This window comes from Manis pentadactyla, chromosome 4, assembly GCF_030020395.1.
Source record: "Manis pentadactyla isolate mManPen7 chromosome 4, mManPen7.hap1, whole genome shotgun sequence".
Lineage (NCBI taxonomy): Eukaryota > Metazoa > Chordata > Mammalia > Pholidota > Manidae > Manis > Manis pentadactyla.
The window spans coordinates 184,669,382-184,694,410 of NC_080022.1; the positions used below are offsets into that span (position 1 = coordinate 184,669,382).

The 25,029-nt window shown below is 44.2% G+C and overlaps 3 protein-coding genes across 5 annotated transcripts in view; 1 reads left to right on the top strand and 2 right to left on the bottom strand.

The window, feature by feature from the left end:
• RECQL5 (RecQ like helicase 5) overlaps positions 1 to 9,054 on the bottom strand; it is a 30,999-nt gene extending 21,945 nt beyond the window's left edge. The window contains exons 1-7 of one of the 3 annotated variants that reach the window (XR_008997456.1): positions 8,896 to 9,054; positions 8,290 to 8,427; positions 7,368 to 7,489; positions 5,675 to 6,193; positions 5,092 to 5,194; positions 4,462 to 4,573; positions 3,094 to 3,256 (exon numbers count right to left, since the gene is read on the bottom strand). Coding sequence is in view for 2 of the 3 variants with exons in the window: in XM_036900063.2 (XP_036755958.2) it covers positions 3,094 to 3,256; positions 4,462 to 4,573; positions 5,092 to 5,194; positions 5,675 to 6,193; positions 7,368 to 7,489; positions 8,290 to 8,413 (1,143 nt within the window). In the remaining variant the exon portion in view is untranslated. Of the gene's footprint in view, positions 1 to 3,093; positions 3,257 to 4,461; positions 4,574 to 5,091; positions 5,195 to 5,674; positions 6,194 to 7,367; positions 7,490 to 8,289; positions 8,430 to 8,895 lie in introns of those variants that run through there. The other 2 variants (XM_036900063.2, XM_036900065.2) reach the window with 2 other exon arrangements.
• A 169-nt stretch (positions 9,055 to 9,223) lies between these two features.
• The window catches only part of SAP30BP (SAP30 binding protein), a 42,900-nt gene continuing 27,094 nt past the window's right edge, over positions 9,224 to 25,029 (top strand). The window contains exons 1-3 of the mRNA XM_036900313.2: positions 9,224 to 9,344; positions 10,585 to 10,694; positions 14,252 to 14,299. Of these exons, the coding sequence (XP_036756208.1) occupies positions 9,239 to 9,344; positions 10,585 to 10,694; positions 14,252 to 14,299 (264 nt within the window). The 5' untranslated portion in view covers positions 9,224 to 9,238. The remainder of the gene's footprint in view (positions 9,345 to 10,584; positions 10,695 to 14,251; positions 14,300 to 25,029) is intronic.
• LOC130683609 (acidic leucine-rich nuclear phosphoprotein 32 family member B-like) lies at positions 11,408 to 12,385 on the bottom strand. The gene has a single exon (XM_057501708.1). The coding sequence runs from the start codon at positions 12,315 to 12,317 to the stop codon at positions 11,781 to 11,783; it is 537 nt and encodes a 178-aa protein (XP_057357691.1). The 5' UTR covers positions 12,318 to 12,385; the 3' UTR covers positions 11,408 to 11,780.

Sequence of the window (25,029 nt, forward strand, 5' to 3'; positions counted from 1 at the left end):
TCCTTTCAAAAAAGTAAAATTAAAAAAAAACACAATACTTTTGGAAACTAAAGAAAATATAACACACACTGATCTGAGACATTATGCACTGACTTTCTACTTCTGGAAGGTGAGTCATGCCCACCTCCCAAACACAAACATATACACTTACTTCCTCTAGCCCCATTCTCCCGCTGTGCTTTTATCACAATTTCTTCTTAATCTCCGTATTCTATGACCCTTGTCAACACTGTTCAGAGCTAAACCTTGTGATTACATTTTTTAATTTCCCATGATCACATAGCCTTTCTTGTACAACTTTGTTCCCCTGAAATTTATAGCTGCCTTGTTTTTTCATTTACTTAAGAGTTCAGTGTATCACTAATTCACCCCGAAATGTTCATTTCAAAAGGGGCCAGAGATGGCAGGTTCCACTTTTATTTTTGGAAACTTCCTTCCTGGAGCCTTCTGTCCCCCTGGTTCAACCTGGACCACTGCCCTCTAGGCCTAATGTGCCACTGTCTGAGGCTGCCCTTCGATACCGTCCTAGGACATTCCCTCTGCTGAGTCCAATCTTCCTTTCTCGGTTCACTGCCGCTGCAATGGAGACTTCCTAGAGTAGCTTCTCTAAAGAGGAAGTTTCTTGAAAACTTGTGTCTGAAAATGTCTTTATCCCACTTTCAAACTTTACTGGTAGGCTGGGTAGGAAATTCTAGACTGGAAATGGGTTCTTCAGAATTTGAAGGCAATGTTTCGTTGTTTCTCCCTTCTGGAATTTCAGCGGAGAAAGCACATGCCCTTCTGGCTCCCAGTCCTTCATGCATCACCTCTCTGGGAGCTTTCTAGATACTCTCTTTATCTCAAATATCTCATCTGTGAACTCACAGTGTGAATTCTTGTAATTCATTGTTAGTAAGTTTTAAATAAATACCTTCTACCCCATCACCTTACCAAAATCTTTTCCTTGTCTAATTCAAACTTCAGATAAAAGAAACAAGTCAACCAAGCCCCTTAATTCAGGGCAAACTATCACTCTTGATCCTGGCAAGTCCCCTTTATCCCCACTCCCTACTTGCATTCACCTTCTCTCCCCATTCATTCATTATTCAATAAATACTTATTAAGGACCTACTGGGTTCCTAGCACTGATCTCTAGGCATTACAGATACACAGCACATAAAAGACTCCTGCTTTCATGGAACTTAACATTTCAACAGAGCAGACAGAGTATAAACAAATCTATAACATCAAATAGGAATAAACATGATTTTTCTAAAAAAGCAAGATAGAAGACTTGCTGGGCCCTCAGCCTATAACCCTACGGTGAGTGTGTAATAGGACTTCCTCCCTCCTCATTCCTGGATATTTAGTTTGTTTCCTAGTTACTGTCCTCATGAACAATTCCGCCACACAGGCCCTCGAGCACATGAGCTTATGTACCGGCACTTTTATTTCAGATGATTTGGTCCCAGAAATAATAATCTGGGTCAAAAGGTACCTATACTTAAAGTTTAATAGATATTGCTAGATTGCTTCTCCCTAAAAGATTGTAATAGTTCATTCTTCTCTTGGCAAAATGTAGGCACTCTTCTGCACATGCCCCCCAGCAATAGGTGATAGAGTTCTTTCACATGAGTGCCACACCATTTCACTTGATCTTACATCCACCTGGTCACTCCTGAACTTGAACATCTTTGGAGGCACCATTTGGATGAGTTTTCCTGGGAGCTTTCTTTTCATATCCCTTGCTTTTTCTTATCAGTTGGTGAAAGCTCTCTATTGAGTCTCAACTTTAACCTTTGGTTTGCCTTCTGCATGAAATAGGTATGCCTGTTGGCTTTGTTTATGCTACTTTTTGTGACATAATTTTTATTCACAGATTCAGGATTTGTAGAAATTTAAGAGTTCTTTTGCATATTCAAATAGTTTTTTAAAAGACAGTTTCTGGAATTCTAATTTTCAACACAAAAGTATCTCCAGTCCTAAATTATACACTGGACTAAATTTTCTTGCAAAATATTATTTTTTACATGTGGGTCCTTAATCTGTCTTTTATATAAGGTGTCAAATGCAGCACATTTATTTTATTCCAGAGGGATAGCTGTTGTGTCAGCACCACCTACTACATAATCCACTTTTTCCATTAAATCCAACTATCAGCTTCATCAAATATTTGATTCTTATGTATTCTGGGACCTATTTCTAATCCTCTCGGCTGTTTCCCTGACATCACTGTGTCATACGGATTTGGTTACAGTGTCATTACCACATACTGGGTTCTGATACTGGGTTAAGCATCTCTTCATAAGTTATATTATATATTCTGGTTCACTATTCTGTGAAATGCATACTTTTTGTTATGCAGCTGTTTACCTCTTATTTATCTATAGCCATTCTTTATATATTCAATCAGTTATGTATCTCATTTTCCATTTGATAATGGTGTCTCTTGTTACATGGAAATTTTTAGTTTGAGTTTAGTCAAATAGGTCATGTCTTCCTTGATGGTTTCTGCCTTTAAAAATCTTGACATACCCTTCTCTTCTTCAAGGTCATAAAATACCTCCCCCACTTGTACAGTTTTTAAGGTTGTTGACTCACCTGTAGTTCATATGTGTAGGTATGGGAGGTAGGGATCTACCTTTAACTTTTTCCAGTACCAAGTATTCAACAGTTAATCCTCTTCCTGTTGATTTATAATGTGACCTATCGTATACCAAGTCCCCTTATATACTTGGGTCTGTCTCTAGGCTGTCTACAAAGAATGTATAACTTTTAAAAATGAAGAAAAAAAAGGTTAAAAACAAAAAAATTTATAATATAGTAAAGCTACTTATGCAACAATGCTAATTAAGACAAGGCAGGATTGATCCTGACGACATAAAATAACATGCACATGAAAGACTGTATTAAGATAAATATAAAGAAAAACATCTAACCTAGCTTATTGCAAGCTGCCTACGCACCCCCACACCACACCTCCTTGGCTCTACAGTCTAGCCCCAGGAGCACCCCTCTAGGTCACAGAAGCTCCTGCTGGGGGCATAAATAAGCGGCGTGAAATTGAAGAGTGGTGGGTTTGGACAAAAAGGTCTCTTACTGTCCAGAACTTACCTGGAGTTTTGCAACTTCCTTCCTGATCAGGAAGCTGACTTGGTCCCGGTCATTTCTGGAGTAGTAGAGACGGCACCAGGAAGGCTTCCCATCCCTGCCCGCCCGGCCAGACTCTTGGTAGTACCCAGCCATAGACTTGGCAATATTCCAGTGGGCGACAAACCTGTAGGACCCAAAGGGACACACAGCATGAGATGTGGCAGAAGAGTTAAGGGGAGGAATGGTTCTGCACCCCCAGAGCAGGGTCCTCCACAGTGACTGGGGGCGGAGAGGCGGGCAGGTAGATCCCAGAGTAAGGAGGCTTGAATGCCTGCAGGCCATCAGCAGGCCTCCCTGCCCTGGAGCAGTCCAGTTTAGAGGTCACAGCAGTTAAGCGGGTAATTCCAGCACACATGAGAAACCAAAATAAACTGAGTCAGAGACCCAGTCCCCAAAAAATACTGGACTTAAAGAAACAAGATTAGGTCGCTTATGAGCCCCACAGCCTTGAATAGTCCTTTATAACCTTTTTGAAGAGGAAAAGGGATAGCATTTATTAAATACCTACTATGAATCAGTTGACATATTTGTCTCATTAATTTTACAGTCACCATCATGTGAGGTAGCCCCTTTTTATAGACAATGAACTTGAGAACCAGAGAGGTAAATTTGTACAGCATGACACAGCAAGGGCACAGCAGAGCTAGGATTTGAGCCTAGAGCTGCCCGACTTCAAAGTTGGCCCCTAACAAGACACAGCCTGCCCAGGGTCTAAACTCTGATTCAAGAGTCTGTGTTCTCTCAAATGCAAGCACTCAGACTGATTCCTCCCTTAACCACCTCACAGCCACTGTGAATCTTAAAAGACCACCTAAGCAGAAGTGGTCCACTGTTGTGTTAATCAGCGCAAAGGGCTTCAGGCTGTAGCCCCAAATGTCTCTGGAAGGCCAGGCGTGGCTAGAGGTAAAAGACTTCCAGTCTCCCCTGTGGGGCTGGGAGGCTGGGACGTACAGTCTCTTCCAGTCTGTCAGTAAGCAGTAACAAGGAATGGCAGGAATAAGGTCTTTGCCTTTCACTTCCCAAGCGGAGCAGTTTAAGATAGTTACCAGGGTCCTCTACCCACCACAGGGCCCATCAAATGGGCCGTGTTAATGGATGTGGATGAGCCCACAGGCCTGTGTGCTGCCCCCTCTCCCGGGGGATGACAGAACCATGCCGTGCAATCACCTGGGAGCAGCATGTGGACTTTGTACTAAGGACTCTCTCCTGGGGCCTCCTGCCCCTTAGGCCCTAGAAGGAGCATATGGACCTCATCTTCCGGACAGAGCACTGGACAGCCCTCCAGAACCAGGCACCCACCGGGAAGATAAAGCACGAACCAGAGCTCACCTGACGTTGGCTTTGTCCACTCCCATCCCAAAACTAACAGTTGCAACAATTACACGGACCTTCTCCTCCATCCACTCGTTCTGCACCAGTGTTCTTTCAGAAGCCTTCAGCCCTGTAAAGGAGGGGAGGCTGGGAAAGGGAAACCCCATTTCCCTTGGGTGAATTTACCTCAGGTTTGATTCTGTGCTGGGCACTGTGCAAATACCCTGAACCCATCACTTACCAGCTGTATGATGTTGGGCCAGGCAGTTAACCTCACTGAGCCTGAGCTTAAACATAAAGACCCTAGCCCGTGCGTGGCACAGAGCACTCAATAAATGCTAGTGCCCAGATTCCAACCCATGTCATTGGCCTTCAAAGACTGTGCTCTTTCCACACCACCAATACCTGGGCTATAAAAACTGATCACCTGCTGCTGGGTGGGCACAGGATGAGAAAAAGAATTCAGAAGTCACAGTTCTCATTTTAGACCCATTTGTGTCTGGACTCCCTTTTGTGGATTTGTGAATCACTTTAGCTCTGCCCTGGATGTCTGGAAAAAGATGTTGGTTACCCAGGATCCTTAAGAACAAGAGACTCGCTGAGAGGCCCTGAGAGTAAAGAGGACCACATGGCCTGGACACCCCTTACCTGCATGGTAAGCCTTGGCGCTCACCCCCCTGTAACTGAGCTCTATCGCCAGCTGTTCACAAGCCTCTCTGGTCCTGCAGTAGACAATGCCGCAGCCAGACAACTGAATGCGGAGACACAACAAGTAAGCACGGGGAAGGCCAGAGCCGTCGGCCATTTCACTGCAGCCTGCTTTAAAAGAAGCTCTGCGCTGTCTTCAGTCAGCCTCAGTCTCCTCGGAGGCAGGCTCCCAGCAGGGCTCCGCCATTTTCTAACAGAGCAGGGCCAGTGCAGCTCAAAGCCTCAACCTAACCCTTCAGCCCCCTCTCCTCACCCCATGGAGAGGGCTGCAAAGGCCTCCCTCAGAGGAGCTAGCCGCTCGCCTCCCATAGAATTCCAGGACAAGGGAACCTCAGTAAATGGAACAATGCCAGGAAACCAAAAGGACAACTGTGCACAAACGTAAAGAAGTTTTGGCTAGGCCTGGCAAAGGAAGCTAGAAAAAGCAAAGGTCTTAGAAAGCCACTACCCATCTCTGCTTCAGAGAGTACCCCGTACCCCTTGCCCCAGATGCATCCTCACCCCTCAACCTCAGTGCTCTCACCCCTTTATCAGCCTTCTGTCCAAGGGCCTTATGGCAGAAGTCTCTCAGGTTCCCATAGGGATCAGAAAGAAGTTCCTTGAACTGCACATCATAGAAGAGGTTGGCCCTGAAGCAGGGAGTCTTGAAGGTGGCAACTGGCTGCTTTAGGTGCAGGGCAGCAAACACATCCTCTTGGACCTGCAAGGTGGCCGTGGCGGTCAGAGCCACACATGGGGCATGTGCCAGGCGGGAGCGCAGGGTACCCAGACGCAAGTAATCGGGCCGGAAGTCGTGCCCCCACTGGGAGACACAGTGAGCTTCGTCTACCACCAGGTAGGAGAGCAGGTGGCGGGACACCAGGGAGTTCAAGGTGGGCTGGAAGGAAGCCGAAGCTGCCATTTCTGGTGTGAGGTACAGAAGTTTGGTCCGGGGCTTTTCTTGCTCCAGGTCAGAGAGCAGCTCCTTCTTCTCCTGCACTGAGAGCTTCGAGTTCAGGGAACTCACTTGTACCTTCAGGGCCAGCAAGTGGTCCACTTGGTCCTGAGGGCAGAGGGGGAGAGGTCACAGAGGGGAGTACAACCGGCCCTCAGGACACAGGGGTAAATGTCACTGTGGCTCCCCGGAGAAGCTTCCAGGCCTAACATCTTCCTCCCACCCTCTACTGTGTCTTCTCCTGCATATAAGAAGCACAGAAGGTGAAGTGGTCGAGAGGACAGACCTTGGAGCCAGACAGACCTGGATTTATTCCCGGCTCACTTAATTGCCACATGCTGTTTGGCTGGCTCTTAACCTTTGAGACTTGGTTTTCTCCCTCTTTCTCCCTCTCCCTACTGCAGAAATAGTATTTACCTAATAGGATTATTTTAAGAATTAAAGGAAATTTTGCACCTCAAAGGTGAAACTTAATGCACATAAAGCACTCAGCACCAAGCCTGAGACCCAGTGTTATTGTTCACTGTCTTTCTCTTTCTTCATGGTGGTTGGCTCTTAGCCACACAGCCACACTTCCTCTTTCTGATTCTATCAGCCCATCTGCAGGCCTTAAATATAGTCAGAGGTGCAGAGCAGATGTTAACAACATCCTAACCAGTTTCTCATCTTTCTTTTTTTCTCTCATAGCTGTATCCTTGCCAGAATAAACCAGGATACCAGGGAGTTACCCCATCAATTTAGCTATCTATCTGCATCTTCTATCCTATAAAAAGTGCACATGTGCACATCTGAGAGTGAATGTGTGTGTATACAGATACCTTCTCATACTTCTCTGACAACAGTGACAAATGAGGGTGAAAGAGCTCAGGCCCTCTAAACTTGGAAGACTCATCCATACCACGAGAGTGCCAGGCCTTAGTGGAAAACCCCACAACTGTGCAATTCAGAAACCCAATATAGAGAGGGAGATAGGTCAGTCAAAGAAATGAGAGAGAAAAGACTGAAGAAAGGAGAAGTAATATTTTCAGCTATTAAATCTCCCCCTCTGTAAGTTGGTCACAGAGATGGTAGTACAACATGGAGAATATAGTCAATGATAGATAGTAACTGCACTAGAGGGGGTAAGGATTTAATAATATGGGTAACTGTCAAACCACTGTGTTGTATATTTGAAACCAACCTAAGATTGTATATCAATGATACGTTAATTAAAAACAAAACAAAAAAAACAAACCTCCCCCTAAGCTTTCTGGGCTACCATCTTCATTCCCCTAAGCCTCACCTGAATTAAAGCAATGAGTGGAGAGACTACAATGGTGATGCCTTTGGCCATCAGAGCAGGGAGCTGATAGCAGAGGGATTTTCCTGCCCCTGTGGGCATGCACACAAAGACATCCTTGTTACCTGCAAAAATACAAGACGACCTCTCACTGCATCTTGCTTTTATCTTTTTCCTTCATTAAGGCTGTTGAAAATGAAATGAGAATGTAGGAAGCACCTAATAGAGTATCTGGCACATGGGAGGGTCTCAATATAATATTAATTCCCTCCCCATCCTTTCTGTGACAAGAGCAGAGATCCAGGGATATTTGGAAATGGGCACAAACCATTTCAGGCAATGGCAGTAACAACTACAAGGGTAAAAAGTCTGAGTCTGCTGAAATATGGGTGACTGAACTGAACAGCCATGAAAGTTGAATACTTCTGGATGAGTGGGCATATCTGTGTAGACTTGGAAGTGACATCACATAGAGATCTTTTGTTTATAAATGTTATACTGTAATTAATAATATACTGCTGCTCCCCTCTTGACACCTCCATTTGTCAGCATATCTCAAGTTTATAATCTTAATACTCCTTTTTTCCCTATTAGGACCCAGGCCACTCAGTCTTTAACAAAGTGACTGGAAGGTCAGTTATTAGGTTAGGCTATTCCTGCTATCCCCACTACTGCTTGCACACAAATGAACAAAACTAGGAATCTATGAACTGTTATGTAGCTCTGGTTATGAAATATAAGAACCAGAAAAGCTGGGTGATTCTGCCAATAAAACTGCAAATGTTGGGTAACAAGTCTACAAGATTTCCAAAACCAATTATGGACCAAGGGTGGGGAGATAGGAAGCATCAGAAGGACACTGTTCTGTGGCAGTGCTACAGTACAGCCAGCATGAATGTAAATGCAGGTAGTGTGGCAATGTTACCTCTCACCACAGCCATGGTTGCACTCTCCTGTAGAGGCGTCTTAAAAGAGTCAAACCCAAAGACCTTCTTCAACATGCTCCGGACTCGACGTTCAGGGTCAAAAGGAGAAGGGTGCGTGCTCATTTTGGCGATAGACAGTGGCGAAAGGTTAAGGCAAAGGTGAAGATCATGTTTGTGACAACCCTCTGTTCTGCTTTTAAAATACTGCTTATTTTTCTCTATAAGTATAAACTTGTTTTATACACTCAAGCAATATATTATTTTCAAGTTATATAGCTGCAGGTGAATAGTGCCAAGCAATACACTCCGGGGTAATTAACATCTCCACTTTGATGCTCCGTGAAAATACAAAAACTGAACTATCTGAGGCCAAAGTATAGCACAGAGCCAGAAATCAGACCACTGGAAGAAATATAAACGCCTTCGGGATATTTTGGAGAAAATGGAATTGTTGTTCTAAGATCCACTATCTGCTCCTAGAAGCTTAGCCATCACGCCCATTCTTCCCCCCAGGACCCTGATCCCTTCGTCCCACCTCCCGGAGGAGAGTTCTTCCCTTGTCTCCTTTCCCCAGCCGAAGCCTCCTTCTCTTCACCCTAAGATATCAAAGCCGTCCTTGGTTCGCCCAGGAGCGAAGGGCTCTTCCCGGGCCGCTGCTGCCTGCCGGCTGGGGAACTACTAGATGACCTCCATACGCCAACCCCAACTCTGAGAAGACAAGGGCTGGAAATCCAGTCACGTAAAACCCACACAATCCGTCGCGCAGCGATGATGTGACACAAGCCCTGGTACTAGGGGCGGGACCAGGAGCAGAAATTGTCGTCTTGATTGGTTCTCGAACTGGAACGGGCGCGGGGTCTCCTGGGATACGGAAGAAGTAGCCTTTTCTCACGGAAGTCGGGTGTTTAGTCACGGAGGAGTGAGGCACGCCGGGGCTGTGGGAGTAAGATGGCGGGGAAGAAGAATGTTTTGTCGTCTCTGGCAGTTTACGCGGAAGATTCAGAGCCCGAATCCGACGGCGACGCAGGAGTCGAAACGGCGGGCAGCACGACTGGTGAGGCCCGAGTAGGGAGAGGGAAGGGGAGAATCAAGTGTCTGCCCGGAATGCTGCTCCCTGGCAGAGCGGGAGGGAAAGAAAGGGCCATTGTGCCCAAGTATAGGACCCCGGACCCCCATCGGGGTCCTCAGTGGGTCAGACTAGAAACGCTCTATCGTAAAAATGGACCGTCTTCTGTTGATTCTATTATTATGCCGAAACTTCCTAGAAGTTTTCTCCGTCTTGGGAAGAGGGATGGATGAAGGGTGGAGAGGATCCGAGGTTCTATTGTACCACTACCTATTTTCTCCAGGCACGTTGTTTGTTGGGGAGAGCGAAGAGAAAACGTATGTGAAGGGTGATAAAGGTTGCATCTTCAGTTAATAACTTTTAGTTAGGGATGTGCCCTGAACGCATCTTGGAGCTATGAAAAAAAGAAGAAAAGAATACATACATATGGTCTCCACTTCAAGAGAGACTAAATTGTAGATCTGGTGTAGGTCTGGGCGTTTTTGTGAGCTTTTTAAGGTTCCTCCGTGATTCTGTTACTTTGTGAGCTGTTAAAGCCCATCAGTGATTTTGTTGCCCTGCTGTAGGTTGAAAATCACAATGTTAAAAATGGAAACTGATTTCTTTGGCTGCAAGTTACCTAAGGTATCTGGGCCTTGGTTTCCTTATCTGGAAAGTGATGGAGGTTGGATTAGATTAGCTACTCTTGGTTTTGTGTGGTCTCTTCGTGTCAGGAAGTTCTCTCATGGCCTCCCAGTAATTTGTAGTGTTTTGGGGATTTTCTTTGTTTGTTTTGTTTTAAATGTAGAAAAAGATTTTGCTTCTCAAGTAGGTGTGGTTGGGAACCCCTCAATGCCCCAAAGTCCTGTTCCTAGTGGAGGGCACACAGAAATGAGGATAACAGAGTCCTTGTCTTGTATGAGAAGACAAGTTCACTGGTGCTTGTAATACAAGGTGCATATCCAAAAAGGTTTTCAAACAGTGTGCTCTAATGGTTCAGAGAAGGGAAGACTTTGAATGGAATAATAGGTGGGTTGGAAGTATTAGAAAAAGAATTTAGCACTTGGTTTTCCTACCTGTCCTTTTAACAATTCATTCACTAAGTTGTGGCCTTCCCAAAGGCAGAATCTGGGCCCATGGTCACTTACATGAGATTTAGGTTTCCCAAAGCTATGCCCACTCAAATCGCTGAAAGGTTTTCTTTCATTTTTGTCCCCATTCATACATTCATTCTCCCGTTTGTTTTCAGAGGAGAAAGGTGGATTGGTATCTGAAGCTTATGGAGAGGATGACTTCTCTCGCCTTGGGGGTGATGAAGATGGTTATGAAGAAGAGGAGGATGAGAATAGCAAACAGTCAGTAAGTAAATCTGCTCCCAAATTCAGAGCTGCCCAAAGCACCATTTCATTTGTTGGAAACCTTCTGAACTGACCCACAGTGTTCCATTTCATGCCTAACTTTATTCCTTCTCTCCACTTCACCCCTACTTTTTTTGTTTGGTATCTGTTGAGGACTGGGTTGGATATTAGTAGTTCTGTTTGAAAATAGTATTTGTTTTCACCTGGACCATTTTGTATTAATTTTTGCATTGAAGTTTAAGGGAGAGATAGTGGATTATTTTATTTAACCCAAATATTGGTGTCTAATGTTGGTTTTCCCTGCTAAGATAATTTATTCCATTTGTAACAACACATTCATCCTAGTTGGTGTATCATTTATATCTGCAATCAGTTATATTATTTTTAGTCTTTGTTGGGGCTCATGCAAATCATTAATTTTATTTAAAAGATGAGGAAGGATAATTATTTTAGTTTTTATTCGTGGTTTGATCCTTCTTAACTTCTTCTTGACATTTAACTTGGCATTTGGTTCTTGAGCACAAATCTTGCCTGAAGTTTGATGTGTGCTGGCAACGAAGAGAAGAGAACTTGTGTTTTTTTTTTTTTTTTTTTTACCAAAGAGGAACATGTTTATTTCACTTAAATCTTAAAAATACTTTTTTTTGGCAGTTGTCACATAAAATGTCCTAATGTAAAAAAATGTCATTGAAAAGAAAAGCATGAAAAAACAGACCCAAAATGTTAAGATTTTATTTACAAAGCTTCTTTGTTGTACAGAAAGTAAAAATGCTGTTACAATCTCAGTGTAACTGGCAGCCACAGACAGTTGACTCACCAGCTATCCATGCTACAGCACGAGTCTTACATGAAAACCTAACAACGCTTACAATTTTGTTGGGGTGAAGTCCCCAAGCTTGGTGGTGGATTTCCAAGGGGACTAAATGAAGGAAGGTGGAATGTCACAGGAACTATTCTTTGGCTCTTTGGGTGGGCAGGTGTCCTGGGGTTTGTATCACAGCTTACCTTTTTAAAAAACAGCTACCAAATCCATATGAGCAGTCCAACCAATACTGAACAGTTCTTTTTTTGCAGGTTATTTGGGGTCTTAATCATCTTCTCCTTCATCATCTGTTTCTCTCTTCCTCTTTTCACCCTTTCCGCTTTCTTCCTCCTCTTCATCCTCATCTTCATCCTCATCATCTTCATCTTCATCAACTTCCCCATCATGTCCAAATTCTTCTTCCTCCCCACTGACTTCATCTTCATCCTCTTCTCCTTCTACATCTTCGTCTTCATCTTCATCCTCGTCATCATCAAACTCTTCCTCCTCACCATCCTCATCCTCCTCGTCCTCCTCATCTTCTCCTTCTTCATCTTCCTCTTCTTCATCCACACTATCCACTTCAGCATCTGAGTCAGGGGCTTCCTGATCCTCTCGGTCGTAGCCATCCAGGTAGGTCAGCTGGGGCAGGAGCTTGAAGACACTCTCTCGGTAGTCATTCAGGTTAGTAACCTCACAGTTAAACAGATCCAGGCTTTTCAGACATTCCAACTTTTTCAAAGGTTCCAAGGTGCTGATATCTTTCAGTTTATTTCCACTTAAGTTTAGATGTGTGAGATTTGGAAGTTTTTCTGCTAACATGTCCAGACCTCCAAAGATTCTATTGTCACTGAGCTCAAGCTGCAAGAGAAAATGCACATAGCTTTTTCAACTTAGGTAGTTTGGGGAGATTTGAAACTGAAATCAAGCCTACATTTATTAAACTGAGGAACTCTAAGTTCACAAATTCAGCTGTTAAGCCCTCAATTTTCCCATCATTTGATTTACAATTGTCCAGGACAAGTTCTCGAACACGCTCTCCTCCGGGGAAAGACCCCGGCAGCCGTGGAGCTCAAAGTTTTCTTTCCCCCATCCCACCGCCTTCGCCGGACGGCCGAGAGGGCTCGCGGGCGGCCGAGAACTTGTGTTTTAACCAGAAAGACTTTAGTTACACTATCACCTGAGTGTCATGAGCCACAATTTAAAAGTTTGGAGAAAAAACAAGGATTCAAGCTGGTGTTTAGCACAAACACATACAAAGTTGAATCTGGATATAGAATCTGGCTATTTAGCAACAGCTTTAATTGAAACACTCAGTGTTTTTTATTATTTGTTTTAAATTTTGTTGTGCATTGATATTTAAATGTTAGCATTAAAAATGCTTTCCATGTTAAACAAAAATATATTTTGTATCTGATTCCCTTGTAGAAAATATTCTCATACCCTCAGCTCCACCATTAATGCTGATCATTCAGAATTGACTGAAATTGTTAAGAAAAGTTTTGCAAGTTGTTTTCCTTTCTTAAGTGCACACATACTGGCTTAACATCTGTAACTATTTTCTTCTATAAATTTGTATAATGTGTGTTTATGAAGTGTTCCACATTTGCCTTGCTTAGAATTTCCATCATACTTAAGCTTTAATTTTCATATTTTAGTAGAATCCTCTGATCAAGTCCCAATACAGACATTCTGAAATGTGATTGTATTTGCCTGAGCTACATCTCTGCCTATTTGGCATGATTAGTTTCATTTTAAGGAGATTGTGGAGATTGTCTTAAACTTTTGTCTCACTGACACCTTACATGACAGTTAAATCTCAAAGCCATCATGATAGTTTGTTCAAGTCTCTCAGATGCTATTTAATGTTTGGGTTAAAGTGTAGCTCAATTGGAAAGAGTAAATTCAAGTGAAACTTAATTTTTCCTTGGCTGTTAAGTTAAAGGCTCCTGTGCATTGGGGTTCTGCATAGTGGAACAGACATGGCTCTAGCCACCTCATAGTGTAGCTGATCTTTGACCTTTGTTAGCATTCAGTGGAATAGTGGGCTGGCTTGTGTGAGGCCAGTGCTTTGGAGAATGCCTTACCTACATGGTGCTTTGTGTCAGGCAGGTCATTTGGATAAGGAACAAGACTGGATAAAATGGGTCACTGGTGGTTCTGTGAGAGCTTGGATGGAGGCTGGGCCCACTCACTTGGGACTGAGGAAAGGCAGGGTATTGCCCTTTGGTTCAGTTGCCCTGCTCATGTTAAGCCTGCCTTCCTGCCATTCGTGTTGCTGTAAATGCTGCTGGGTTGAAGTGCTGGGGTAGTGGTGTGTGGGCCACAGTACTCTTGACAGAGTATTTGCATATATGAAAGGCAAAGAGGGAAATTACATTCCTAATTTTAAATAATTGATATTTCATTGGAAACACTATGCCTGTTTTATCCTGTGGGGCCTGGTCTTATTCTTTTGTGAAGCACATTGCAACCTTTCTCTGTTTTTTATTTGTGTGATTTTTAATTGCAGACATTTTCGTTAGTGTAGATGATGGCACTGCTGGAGTAACTACCCTGAGCTGCTAATGTTCTTTTTTCCCCCCAGAACACCTCCTTTCTCCTTCTCTTTATCCAGTTCTGGGTCATATGGTAGGGGTGGGGTTCTTGGTGGGATGACCCAGGTTGGGCAAATTTGCTCCAACCCCTAGTTGTGCCTGTGAGAACCCTCAAGCCCACTCCTTTAAGCTTAATCCTCTAAATTCTTTGTCTTGTAGGAAGATGACGATTCAGAGACTGAAAAACCTGAGGCTGATGACCCAAAGGTATTTGATGCTGGCTGTGGTGGGGTGGCTGGATACAAACAAGGCATTTTAACATTGTGGCTCAGTTCATGTCTGGTCAAGATCTGTCCCACAGATATGCTGTGCCAAAAGTGTAGATTTTCTGCTATTAAACCGGATTTATAAAGAAACAGGGAGACCACCTTAGAATGAGTGAGTCCCAAGGCAGCTTGGATTTCCAGCCTTGCAGATAGTACCATATCTACAGACTACCAAGGCGAGGGGCCTGGCCAAGCGCAGTGGCCCACCTGTGCTCTACACCCAGGTGGGCTTGGTGGGGTCACTGCCCCAGCATGTGGGTTAGATGTGGGAACATTCTCGAATCGGAAAGCCACAAGGGCTGCCTTGTGTACTCGACTCTCTTTAGTCTAGAAATGAAGAAGGGCCACAAGTGGGTTGGGTGAGGGGAGGCCTCTCTCCAGCTGCTGGGGAAGCTGCACCTAATCCTCATTGCCCAGGCCTGACCTTCCACTCTTGGGTAAACTGTGCAGAACGGTCTTTTTTGAAGTAATGTAGCCATTTCTTATATTTCCATCCCACTAACAGCCAAGAGTGATTAGCAGCATTTCCTGTTCCATACCTTGACCTGTTGTGATCAAGGTCATGATATCACCTATTGTGAAAAGGCTCTCTCATGAGCCTGTTGAGGAAACACTATTTAGGGAACATTTTTTTCCCCAAAGAAAAAGGTTAATTCCAACATGTTAGGCCTAGGGTATAGGGACCAAATTTTATAATTAAAAACTTCTTTGAAACCAACCGAAGCCTTGAAGGTGACATGTAGAATTTAGGGAAATTGTACCCAATTACAGTCTAAAAGAGTGGTATATCCAAAGATATAGCATGAGCTGTTCCAAATTTGAACTAAAAGACTGTGGGTGATACAGATAAGAACACATTTTACCAAGAGTTTTAGCACCAGCATACAGAAAAAAGAAAAAAACTGAACCCTATGAACTGCAAAGGCAAGTGCCTTTCTGTGCCAAATGGGGAGCCCAGGCCTAAGCGCTCATCCAAGCATTACTAGCAGGTGGGTGGCCCTGTGACCTGGGTCAAGGACAGTCACAATTCTGCTTGGGCTTACACAAAGAAAATGGTCTGTAGTATCAGGGCTCATCTTCTGTCAGTATTCGGACATGTGAGCCTTAGAATCTGCGCATAAATGACCCTCAGGCCACCAGGTGTTGGGGTTCTGGTTGTGGAGGGAGAGGAGGATTTTGGGGACATGGCCCTTGTCTGTGTAGGTTGCCATCCTTTGCCTAAGGCTAGAAAGCCTCCTTGGGAGTTGGCTGGCAGGCAGTCTGTGTGCACCTCACTATCACCCCTTCTGGAATACAGTGATCCAAACAGCAAATCCCCTGGGAATGGCATCCTTAATGAGAGAGGAAGAATAGTAGAGAGAGGTGGGGCCAAACTGGGAAGTTTGCAAATGTGTCTGGTGTTTAGCCTCCCCTTTCTCAGTCCCACATGAAGGTAGCAAAGGTGTGTCATTTATTCCTGCTCCTTGACTGATGGGATTTACTCTCTTTCATTCAGTCATTTGAATTTTGAGTCTGTGGAATAAGAAGTTTTCATGGCACAGTTTAGGGAGCCCTCAGAAAAGAATGCAAAATCCAGCCCTTGCAGTAACCTGAGGTTGTTCTTTGGAAGAGTGAGTATGGAGGGAGGTCAGGAGGTGCTCACCAGCTCAGGTGTCCTCCAGCCCCCAGTGGCTAGCAGAGGCCCACCAAGGGGACACAGTAAGGTCATGAGTCCTCTTAGCCTCCCCAAGGACTAGAGACACTTCCCAGCATGAGTCTTCTGTGTTCCCTTGGCCTTCATCCTGGCCCTGGCTTCCCCTCCTGCCTGAGCTGGCAGGAGATCTGCTACCATGTCCCAGCCTCCACCTCCAACCCCTCTCAACCCTGCCTCTGTTTGAGAACTTCCTTGGCACACAAAAGTTTTACTTTAATTGGTTTTTAACAATATTTTTGTATTCTAAACTCTTAATTTTGAATATTTCTGCCACACGTATGTGACGTTTCTAACAATAGCCTACATCACTAGAGTTTTGTTAGAGGTGTCACTTGTTAGCAGATGGGTTGATGTCATAACTGTCTTTTCCACCAGATGGCACTTCTTCCTGCTTTGGCTTTTTAAGTTCTGCTTTTAATTTGTTACTATAACAATTGTCAAAACATTTTAGTTCCTTTACACAATTAAAAATTGAGAATCCCAAAGAGCTTCTGTTCATTTTGGTTTTGTTTGTTGGTAATTTACTATCTTAGAAGTTAGAATTGTGAAAATTGATAAATATGTACTTCAGAATAACAACTCAACCCATTCTGTATTAATATAAATCACAGTTTTATGAAAAATGGCTATTTCTGAAATTTTAAAAAAGTTCTTGCAAAGAGTGGCATTATTTTACCATCTTACAGGTCTCCTTAATATCTAGTGCCTAGTTTAATAGACAGCTAGGGTCTCATAACTGCTTCTGTATTCACTCTGTTGCAGTATGTTGTTTAGGTTGAAGTGGTGTAGAAAATGTGGTTTCACAGAGACAGGTCATTGGAAAGAGAAGTATTTTAATAGCCCTTCAGTAATTGTGGGTAATCTCTGATACTTCATCAAAATTCAACAAGTGGTAGTTTCTTAAAAGTTAGTTGCAACATTAAGTATGAAACTTTCTCAGTGAACTTTTTGTACTCTGCTTCATTAAAATCCTCAGTTCTGTCTTGCAATTTCAGTGGCTCTTTGCCATATGTAGTATTGCATCAAGTGCTGGTGATTTGGAAAATGTTTGCTCACCGAGTTACGCAGATCTCTGCATAAGATAAATGTTGATGTGTTTTATTCAGTAATAGCCAAACACCATATTAGTGGCATTACTGATCTCATCAGATAAGCCTGAAGTATTGGAAAGTATCTGGCTCACAGTGGGAAGTACATATTTTACAAGTTGCTAACTTTTGCTTGAGATCTTGAATTTTATCATTACCAATAAATACTGTCAGAGTTTTCCTTGAAGTGTCAGGCTTCATTTTTGAGAAAATATCTGCCAGTTACCCAAGTTTGAATACTCAGAGTCTGTCAGTCATTCTTTCAAGTAAAAAAGGTATTTCAAGAAGAAAGCAGCCAGTTCAGCTTGTCACTCAGTCATGTATCTGCTTGTCCTAGAGATAACCATTACACTTCTGTATGCAGCAGCAGTGTTTATGCATATCTCTCATGTCATCACACAAAAGGCTAAAAAATATTGGTACTCAAGGGTCAGGATTTAATATTGGTCATTTTCATTGCTTCACCAAGGGCATTCTTAAGTAAATTTAGCTTTTTTATTTTAACTGAGAGTATGAATAATAAAATTTGGGGCTGCTGCCTTGATTGGTTCCAAATGCCAGCCAGTTTACCCACCCACCTTTGCTCCTTTAAATGTCAACACAGTGAAAAAGCAAATAATTGTTTAGAATTTTAAAAATAGTTTTGACCTTGCAGATCCCTGGGGGTGGGGGGGTCCACAGATGAACTTTGAGAACCACTCTTCTTCAAGAACTAAAATTGTAGGTTGGTGATATTCAACAGTTGTTGGAGAACTGTTTTCATTGCTGTCAGCGCCCATTAAGCTGTCAGCTCTGGGGAGCCTTGAGATGCATTTGGAGGTGGAAGAGCACCCGGAGTAAGCTGGGACCCGCCGGGTGGTGGGGAGGTTAAAGCCCTGGAGTCAGAGACCTGGTTTGAATACAGCTCTCCCTGCGGTTCTGATCTGGAAAATAGGCATCATCATAAAATCCGTCTCATGTCTTTTATGAAGATTAACTAAGTACATATAAATAAGTACTTAGCTGTATGGTATCTGGCACAGCTGTGTTCAGTAGCAGTCGCTGCAATGATCAGTACCTCCCTGCTGGCTTTCCAGGCCGGTCACACAGGTTGGTGGGCCTGTTTTGGAAAACTGAATTCAGCGTTTTAAACTGGAGCATGTTCAGAGGAGAGCAGTCAAAATTGAGGGACCTACAGACCTCATCGTGTGAGGAAAAGTTAAAGAGCTGGAAGAAGAGACTCGGGAAGAGGCGGCAGTTAGGTCCGCATGAAGAACTTGCAGCAACGCGGAGAATTGCAGGGAGGACGTTCACCTTCACAGCATGAAGACCTTTCTGTCATCTCTGGGAAAAGTGGGCTGAGCTGCTTCAGGAGGTAGTAGACTCTCTGTTCCTGGACCTTTTTCAGACAGATTGTAAGAACCCATTTGTCAAAACTGTCCTAAAATAAATTTATGACTTGGGGCTGGACTAAACCACCAGGGCGTCTCCCAAGAGAGCACTTGAGCATATGGGTAAGCAGGGCGAGTATTCTCCAACGTAATGTCTCTTGACTTGAGGAAATACAAGTGTAGAGCACAAAAAACTGGAAATTACCCTCATGTTTTTCCCTCTGGTGTTTGGGGTAACCACAATCCCATACTAAGGAATTTGAGTAAAAGACGGCAACTCCAGACCTGCCTCCATCAGGAGCCTTTGGTCCTCAGCCCGGGTGGCAGAGATCAGTTCTGGAGTCGCTGAGTTCGCCCTGAACTAGAGAAGGGGTGTCTGAGCATTCTATAGAAAACAATGCTTCGGCACTTCTGTCACATCTTTTTCTCTAACTTCAGTTTTCTGGGCGCACCTCCTCTGTGAGCAGCGCGGGCGCGGCATACTGTTCTGATTGCTGAACGTTAGGTGGCACTGCTGTCCTAGAAAAGGTCAGACTAGAAGAGGCAGTCCTCACTGCAGGGGCAGGCGGGACTCATGGCCTAAGTGTTTCCTTCATCTGTTTGCCTTTGGCATATGAGCTACCCTTCTCCCACTCTCCTTTGTCCATGGTTTACCTCGATTGCCCTGGAGCATTTTCCCTTGTTTATTTTTTCTCCCTCCCATAGTTCCTGTGGATGAAGGTGTTTCCACTCACTGTCTCTGACACGCCCTTCCTTTGAAAACAAACACGGGCATCAGTGACCTGGCTGGAGAAAGTGGGAACAGCCTGTTGCCAGCTAACTGGGAGTGCCGGCTCCACTGTGTGGGGCTGACTCGCTGGCCTCCTTGAGGTGCTGTGGTCCAGGCTTTGACCCAGAGAAAAAGTCCTCCTGGCCCAAGGAGCAAACATCTGTGAAAACAGAATAGTGTCTCTGGGTCAAGGGGGTGGCATTGGGTGGGGGAAAAATTTCTTCCAGCATTTTTTAAAAGGTGTGTACAACCGCAGTTAAAAACACATTTTTAAAATTCTTTGTGCATGAAAGCAGTGCAAAAGTATGAGGTCCACAACTTTGAGCTGGTCTGGTAGACTTAGAGTCAGAAGACCTGGGTTGAGCACTGGCTTGGCTTCCCTCCGCTGTGGGACTACAGCACGTAACTTAAATTGCACTTGGCAGGCCTGGAAAATCACAACTTCGATTGCCACTTTACCAGGTGATTGTGGGAGCAGACAGAGACAGTGTGTGCAAATAGGCTTTTCAGTCTAAAATGCAGCAGTCAGCAGTGCTCGGCCTTCTCAGCAAAACTGAATCTGATTATGTGCCCTCATCCTGCAGATGAGAGGTTGCCACATATTCTCAGTTCAAGGCACCCTTGGTGACTGGAGAATTTTAAGTAATTAAGCCCAAACAGTCAGCATTACTCTCCTCACAATTTAGTAGCTACTTGAAAACCTAGTGCACAAATTTGTGTGGTACAGGACAGATGTCAAATGATGTTTCTCTTGAAGTTTTCAGATATCATAGGCAGCTTTGTGAGTTAGCTGTGCCACTGTGGGGTGCCGTAATGGGCAGTTTTGGAACTGCATTTGGTAGATTGTCTAGATTTCCACAGTGGTGGAGCCTGGTAAAGTCCTTACTCTCCCCCTGAGGGCTAAGCTGAGTGACAGGTCCCTCTGCCTTCAGTGGCTGTACATAACACCTGAACTCCTTAAGAAGGTCAAGTGTCTTCATCACCATGTGTTATTAATTGACTTGGAGTCTAGATAAAAGATTTGCATTAGCAGAACTGACTCAGTTCCTCACTTCCTCTTCTCTCCAGCTCCTTCCTCCTGACTCTGCTTTATTGTTCGTCTTTTAAAATTGCAGAATCAAAGATCTAGAGGATGAAAACTGTCCAAGGAGCTTGTTTCCTATGAATCTGTTACTGACTACTGATTTTAGGAAGAATTTTCAGAAGCCTGCCAGCAGTTGCATGTGGGCAGTTGGAATCTTAGATTCTCTTTATTAACCACGAAAGGAAAGAGGCTTCACAACTTGTGCCGGTCAGCAAAGCATTTTCCTCTTTGGGCTTGGTGTGTTTGCTGTACCTCCAGGACTCTGAAATCAGAAAGAATGATTGATGCTAAGGCTTTTCATAAACAAGTTGCACAGGACTCTGTTCATTCTGAAGGATCTTAAGAGGGTAGGTTGTATGGTGTGGCACAGGAACCAATTCTTGTCTAGCATTTGGAAGTGGTTCATTGTGTGCCCTTGGTCGATGAGCTTCTGGAGAACCTTCACCTGTAGAATGGTTTTACCTGTTAGAGCTAAAACTTGGTTGTTCTCTTAGAGGTCTTTGACATGGAAAGGGTTATATGACACTGTGGTTATCCTATCAGGGTTTGGTTTGGTTTTTATAGTGCATGTATTTTATAGTCAAGTTATTACAGCAAAAATAGAATATTTTTGTAAAAGAAAAGAAATCACCTAATTCCATGATCCTGTGTGGCCATCTTCATTCTTCCTTTTTTTTGTTTGCCTGCATAATAGCTTTTATATTTTGCATTGAGTTTTGTTTCCATTTGAATTATAAACATCTTTAATGTTGCTACAGTCTGGGTAATTATAGCATAACACAAATTAAAAATTAAAAAATTAAGCACTTAAGAATTATATGGTATGTGAGTTTTATCTCAGTTAAATTGCTGTAAAAAATAAATTTTTTTTCTAAATACCTCCCAATGGGGAATGACGGAAAAGGTTGAGATCCATCACCTTTTGTTCTCATAGTGATACCAGGCTTTAGAAACACTCCTGCACAACGATCCCCCTTAGCCCTCTTCATATTTTCAGCTAGCTAGAATAAAATCCAAAACTAATACATTATAGTAGCAAAATATGGGTATATTTTTATAGTTGTTACTGAATAAAAAGCTTTGTAGGCTTTTTCTTTCCTGTGAAATTCTCTGATGGACCAGAAACATGCTGTGCTCTTTATATAGGTCAGGAGAAATAATTCCTTTAAAACTTGAGTTTTCATTGGAAATCCCCAATGGTTCACCCAGTAGGGATGGAGGGCTTAGTTAGGTTCAGGATTTGGTAGTATTTCCTCTGTGTGCCCACAGGAAATCAATCTCTAGTTAAGGATGGGGTGGCAGCACCAGCCCTTCTGTTCAAATCAACTCAGACATTACTCCTTAGGGCACCACAGACTCTTAAACTGTTTCCCCTGATCATTACAGTTAAAAGGTAATAAATCTGGCCATCTTCCCCTTCAGTCGAGAGTGTAACAGGTGCCTTGCTCTGTGACCTGCTACAGAGTCATTCCTGGAGAGCTATCTTTTCTACTTTGTCTTTGATACTGGCTTCTCCAATGGTTGAACCAAGGGCTTTGTAGAAACCATTACTGTTTGCAGCCTCCAAGCCTAGAGGGAAAAGGTGAGAAACTGGGAAGCAGTATTACTAGCTGTTGGAGTCAGACAGAATCAGATCTGGATTCTGGCATTGCCATTTACTGGGCAAGAAGCTGTCGCATTGTGCTTTGCCTCAGTTTACTCCTCTGTAAAGTGGAAATAATAATGTCTGGCCTCTTGGGGTTATTATGATGTAAGTTTTTAGTGAGTCCTGCATTAAGGGTGTGGGAGGAAGAATGTATGTTTTCTCCCTGTGGCTTGATTTTATTATCCTACCTGCCCCCATGTTCTGCCTCCCATACCCCATGATCCTTTGAGTGCTGACTAGAAAATAGAAATTACAGCATGACTCATCTGGAACCAGAGAAGGAGAAAAGGCCCTTGACCATTGCTGCTTTGAGAGCCTTTGAACTGTTGAGAGTTCCCAAGCCTGCTTAACATCTGGCATCTCCTTGTTCTTGCTGGGATGAATGGCCAAATGGCCTTTTTCAGGCCTCATCTTTGGCAAGGCTGGGTTGCCCTTAATGGAAGTGGGAGACATGGAATTTCTGTGCTGGGAGGTCATGTCTGCAGGTCTGTCTGGGTGGTGACCTGATCTGAGAAGCAGAAAGGACAGCCACCGTGGCTGGGGGGCGGCAGGCTGTAGAAGTAGCTCATCTGTTGTCCAGATTGAAAGAAATCCAAGCTAGGTCCGTTGTCTTGCCACCTTCCAAACAAGGTCCTGGCTATATCTTAAGCTGAACACTGCTGGTAGAAACGTTGTAGTTGCTGGAAGCTATGATCTCATGCAAAGGGGAAGAACAACCATTATTCTCTCTCTGACCTCCCCTTCGGCTCCACTGCACTACCAGCAGGACCTTCTTGACAGCACTTGCTCCAAGTCAGCTGAAGCACAGAATCCCAGCAGCCCCACCCCACTCCCACGGGGTTCTGCAGCCGAGAAGGAGCCACTACATGCCCAATCTGCCCTCCCAGCGGCCATGCAAGCCCCAGCGTCCTTCCCTCCCTTCGGGCCCAGATGCCACAGATTACTTACTGAGGTGTGGCTGGGCGCCTCCTCCCCAGCTGGGGTTTATCTTTTTGAAATTATATGATGCAGAAAGCAAGCTGCCTGTCCTTAGGGATTCAGCATTTCCCACCTTCCTTCTGCATTTTAATCCACATCCCTTGAAATGCTGCTGTGCAGCTTCTGGGTTCGATAGGATTTTGTGTTTGTATTCCTGACCTTGGAGTTCAGTTTATTTTTTCCAAGCAGTGCCTTAAAGATACTAGCATTCTGTCTGGCCCTGTCGGTATAATTAATTCCTCTTCTACCGTGATGTAGATGATGACCAGTTTGTGTGTCTACACACCTGGCTTTCTGGCACTCAGTTATATATGCCCTGGGTGTTCATCTACCTCAGCTTGGCAACTGACCTCTCAGGCAGAGTAATGCTTTTGTAAACTGGTGGCCATGTCCAATTGTTTGTCTCATGGACTTCACTTTGCTGTCCTCAGTCTCACAAAAGTGTCTCCTTTGTCCTTGTCTGACTCTCACCACCACCACCACCAAAAAATAACAACTTAAAGCATAGAGACACTGTTCTGGGGGGAAACCTTTAAGAAGAAAACACAATCTGGGCCTACCACTGAGGGCTTGACCCAAATCCATGATGTGAGGGAACCACCACATGCAGGTAGCCCGTCCTGGCATCCTGGGGGCAAGAGGGTGAGAGGGATGGGATGGCCCTCTCTGAACATCCTCTGCAAGATCTTCAAGAAGCTCGAAATCTTCATTTGTTCTGAATCAAATCTGAGATTACATTTGGAATCGTCAGATAACAATCTCCCTTTGGAAATGGCTCTCGGCCAGAGCTTTGCATTTACATTAAAGTCTGGTTGGTTCTGTGTAACAGGGCATCAGCACCGTGCTGAGAAATGTGGGCTTTGTTGTAGCCAGATTTTTCCAATAGAGAGACTGTTTCCTCTCCCCCTCCCTGCCTTTTCTGCGTTCCACAAGGCCAGTGCCAGAGCAGGCTTAGTTTGTCTTGGTAGATGCCTGTTTAACCCTTTCCTGTAGAAACTTTCCTGTAAGTAAGCCAGGAGTAAAGGAGAGCCCATTACATCCAAAGCGACCCCACCAACTTCCGCCCATTTTCCTGATAAAGTGAGTGTTTCCATCCCCAGACGGGCAGCGTGCTGTGGCAGTGGCCCAGTCCTGACCAACAGGATACAACTGGAGGAAATGTGCTGGTGGACAGGCTTTGTCCAGGGCTCTCCTGTGTATGTGGGTAAAACAACCCATGCATGCCAGGCATCTTTGCCATGGGGCTGGCCCCCTGATCCTTGGGTTCAGTGGCTTCCGTTGAGCCTTGGGATTGCTGACAGCTCTCAAACTACACCCCCAACCATGTCTCTCAAGCCCCAGTAATTATATTCTGGAGCTTAGAGGTATTTTGAGAAAAGTTCCAGAATTGCTGCTTTCTTAGCAACCTGAAGTGACTCACACATGCACCTCAGAAAAGCCTGATTGTCATTTTGATGCCTTCCAGAGGGCTTGCTAGGCACACTGGTGACTTCTGAAGCCAGCAGTAGTCCGGCCCAGCCTCATGGGCTGCTGTGAGCTGAACCAAGACCTTTCATTGACTTGGTTAGCCTGCCGCCTCCTTTTGCTCCCCATTGACTTTTGGTCATAGTATCTCCCCAGGGCTTGGCCCATTGCTTGGGACATAATAAATCCTCAGTAAATCATTTGAGGAATAAACAAGTGAATTAATTGTACAATCACTCTGTCTTTTTGCTTTAGGGTTAGGAGTAGCAAGCTAGATTTAAAAAGATTTTCTAAGTTCCGTATGGGTGCCCCCGCCCCCTTCCTCCTCCTGCCTGCCTGTGTCAGCCTTTGATTGCAAGTCTAACGCCTTTATTAGTTATTCTGCTGGCATGGAGTCTGCACATGGAAACAAACTGTGGACTTGGCCAGGTTTACGGTCTGGGGATTAAAGCACTGCAGCCAAAGGAGGCTATGAAAACCTAAACTAGACTGAAGCAGAACCGGCCACTGGCAGGTTAGAAAGAGTGTGTGTGTGTTTCATCAGTGAGCAACTGTTGTGGGCAGGGCACCACCTGCAGGT

Excerpts from the sequence above, each read along its gene's own strand:
- LOC130683609 (XM_057501708.1), bottom strand. The coding sequence starts at position 12,317 with ATGTTAGCAGAAAAACTTCCAAATCTCACACATCTAAACTTAAGTGGA.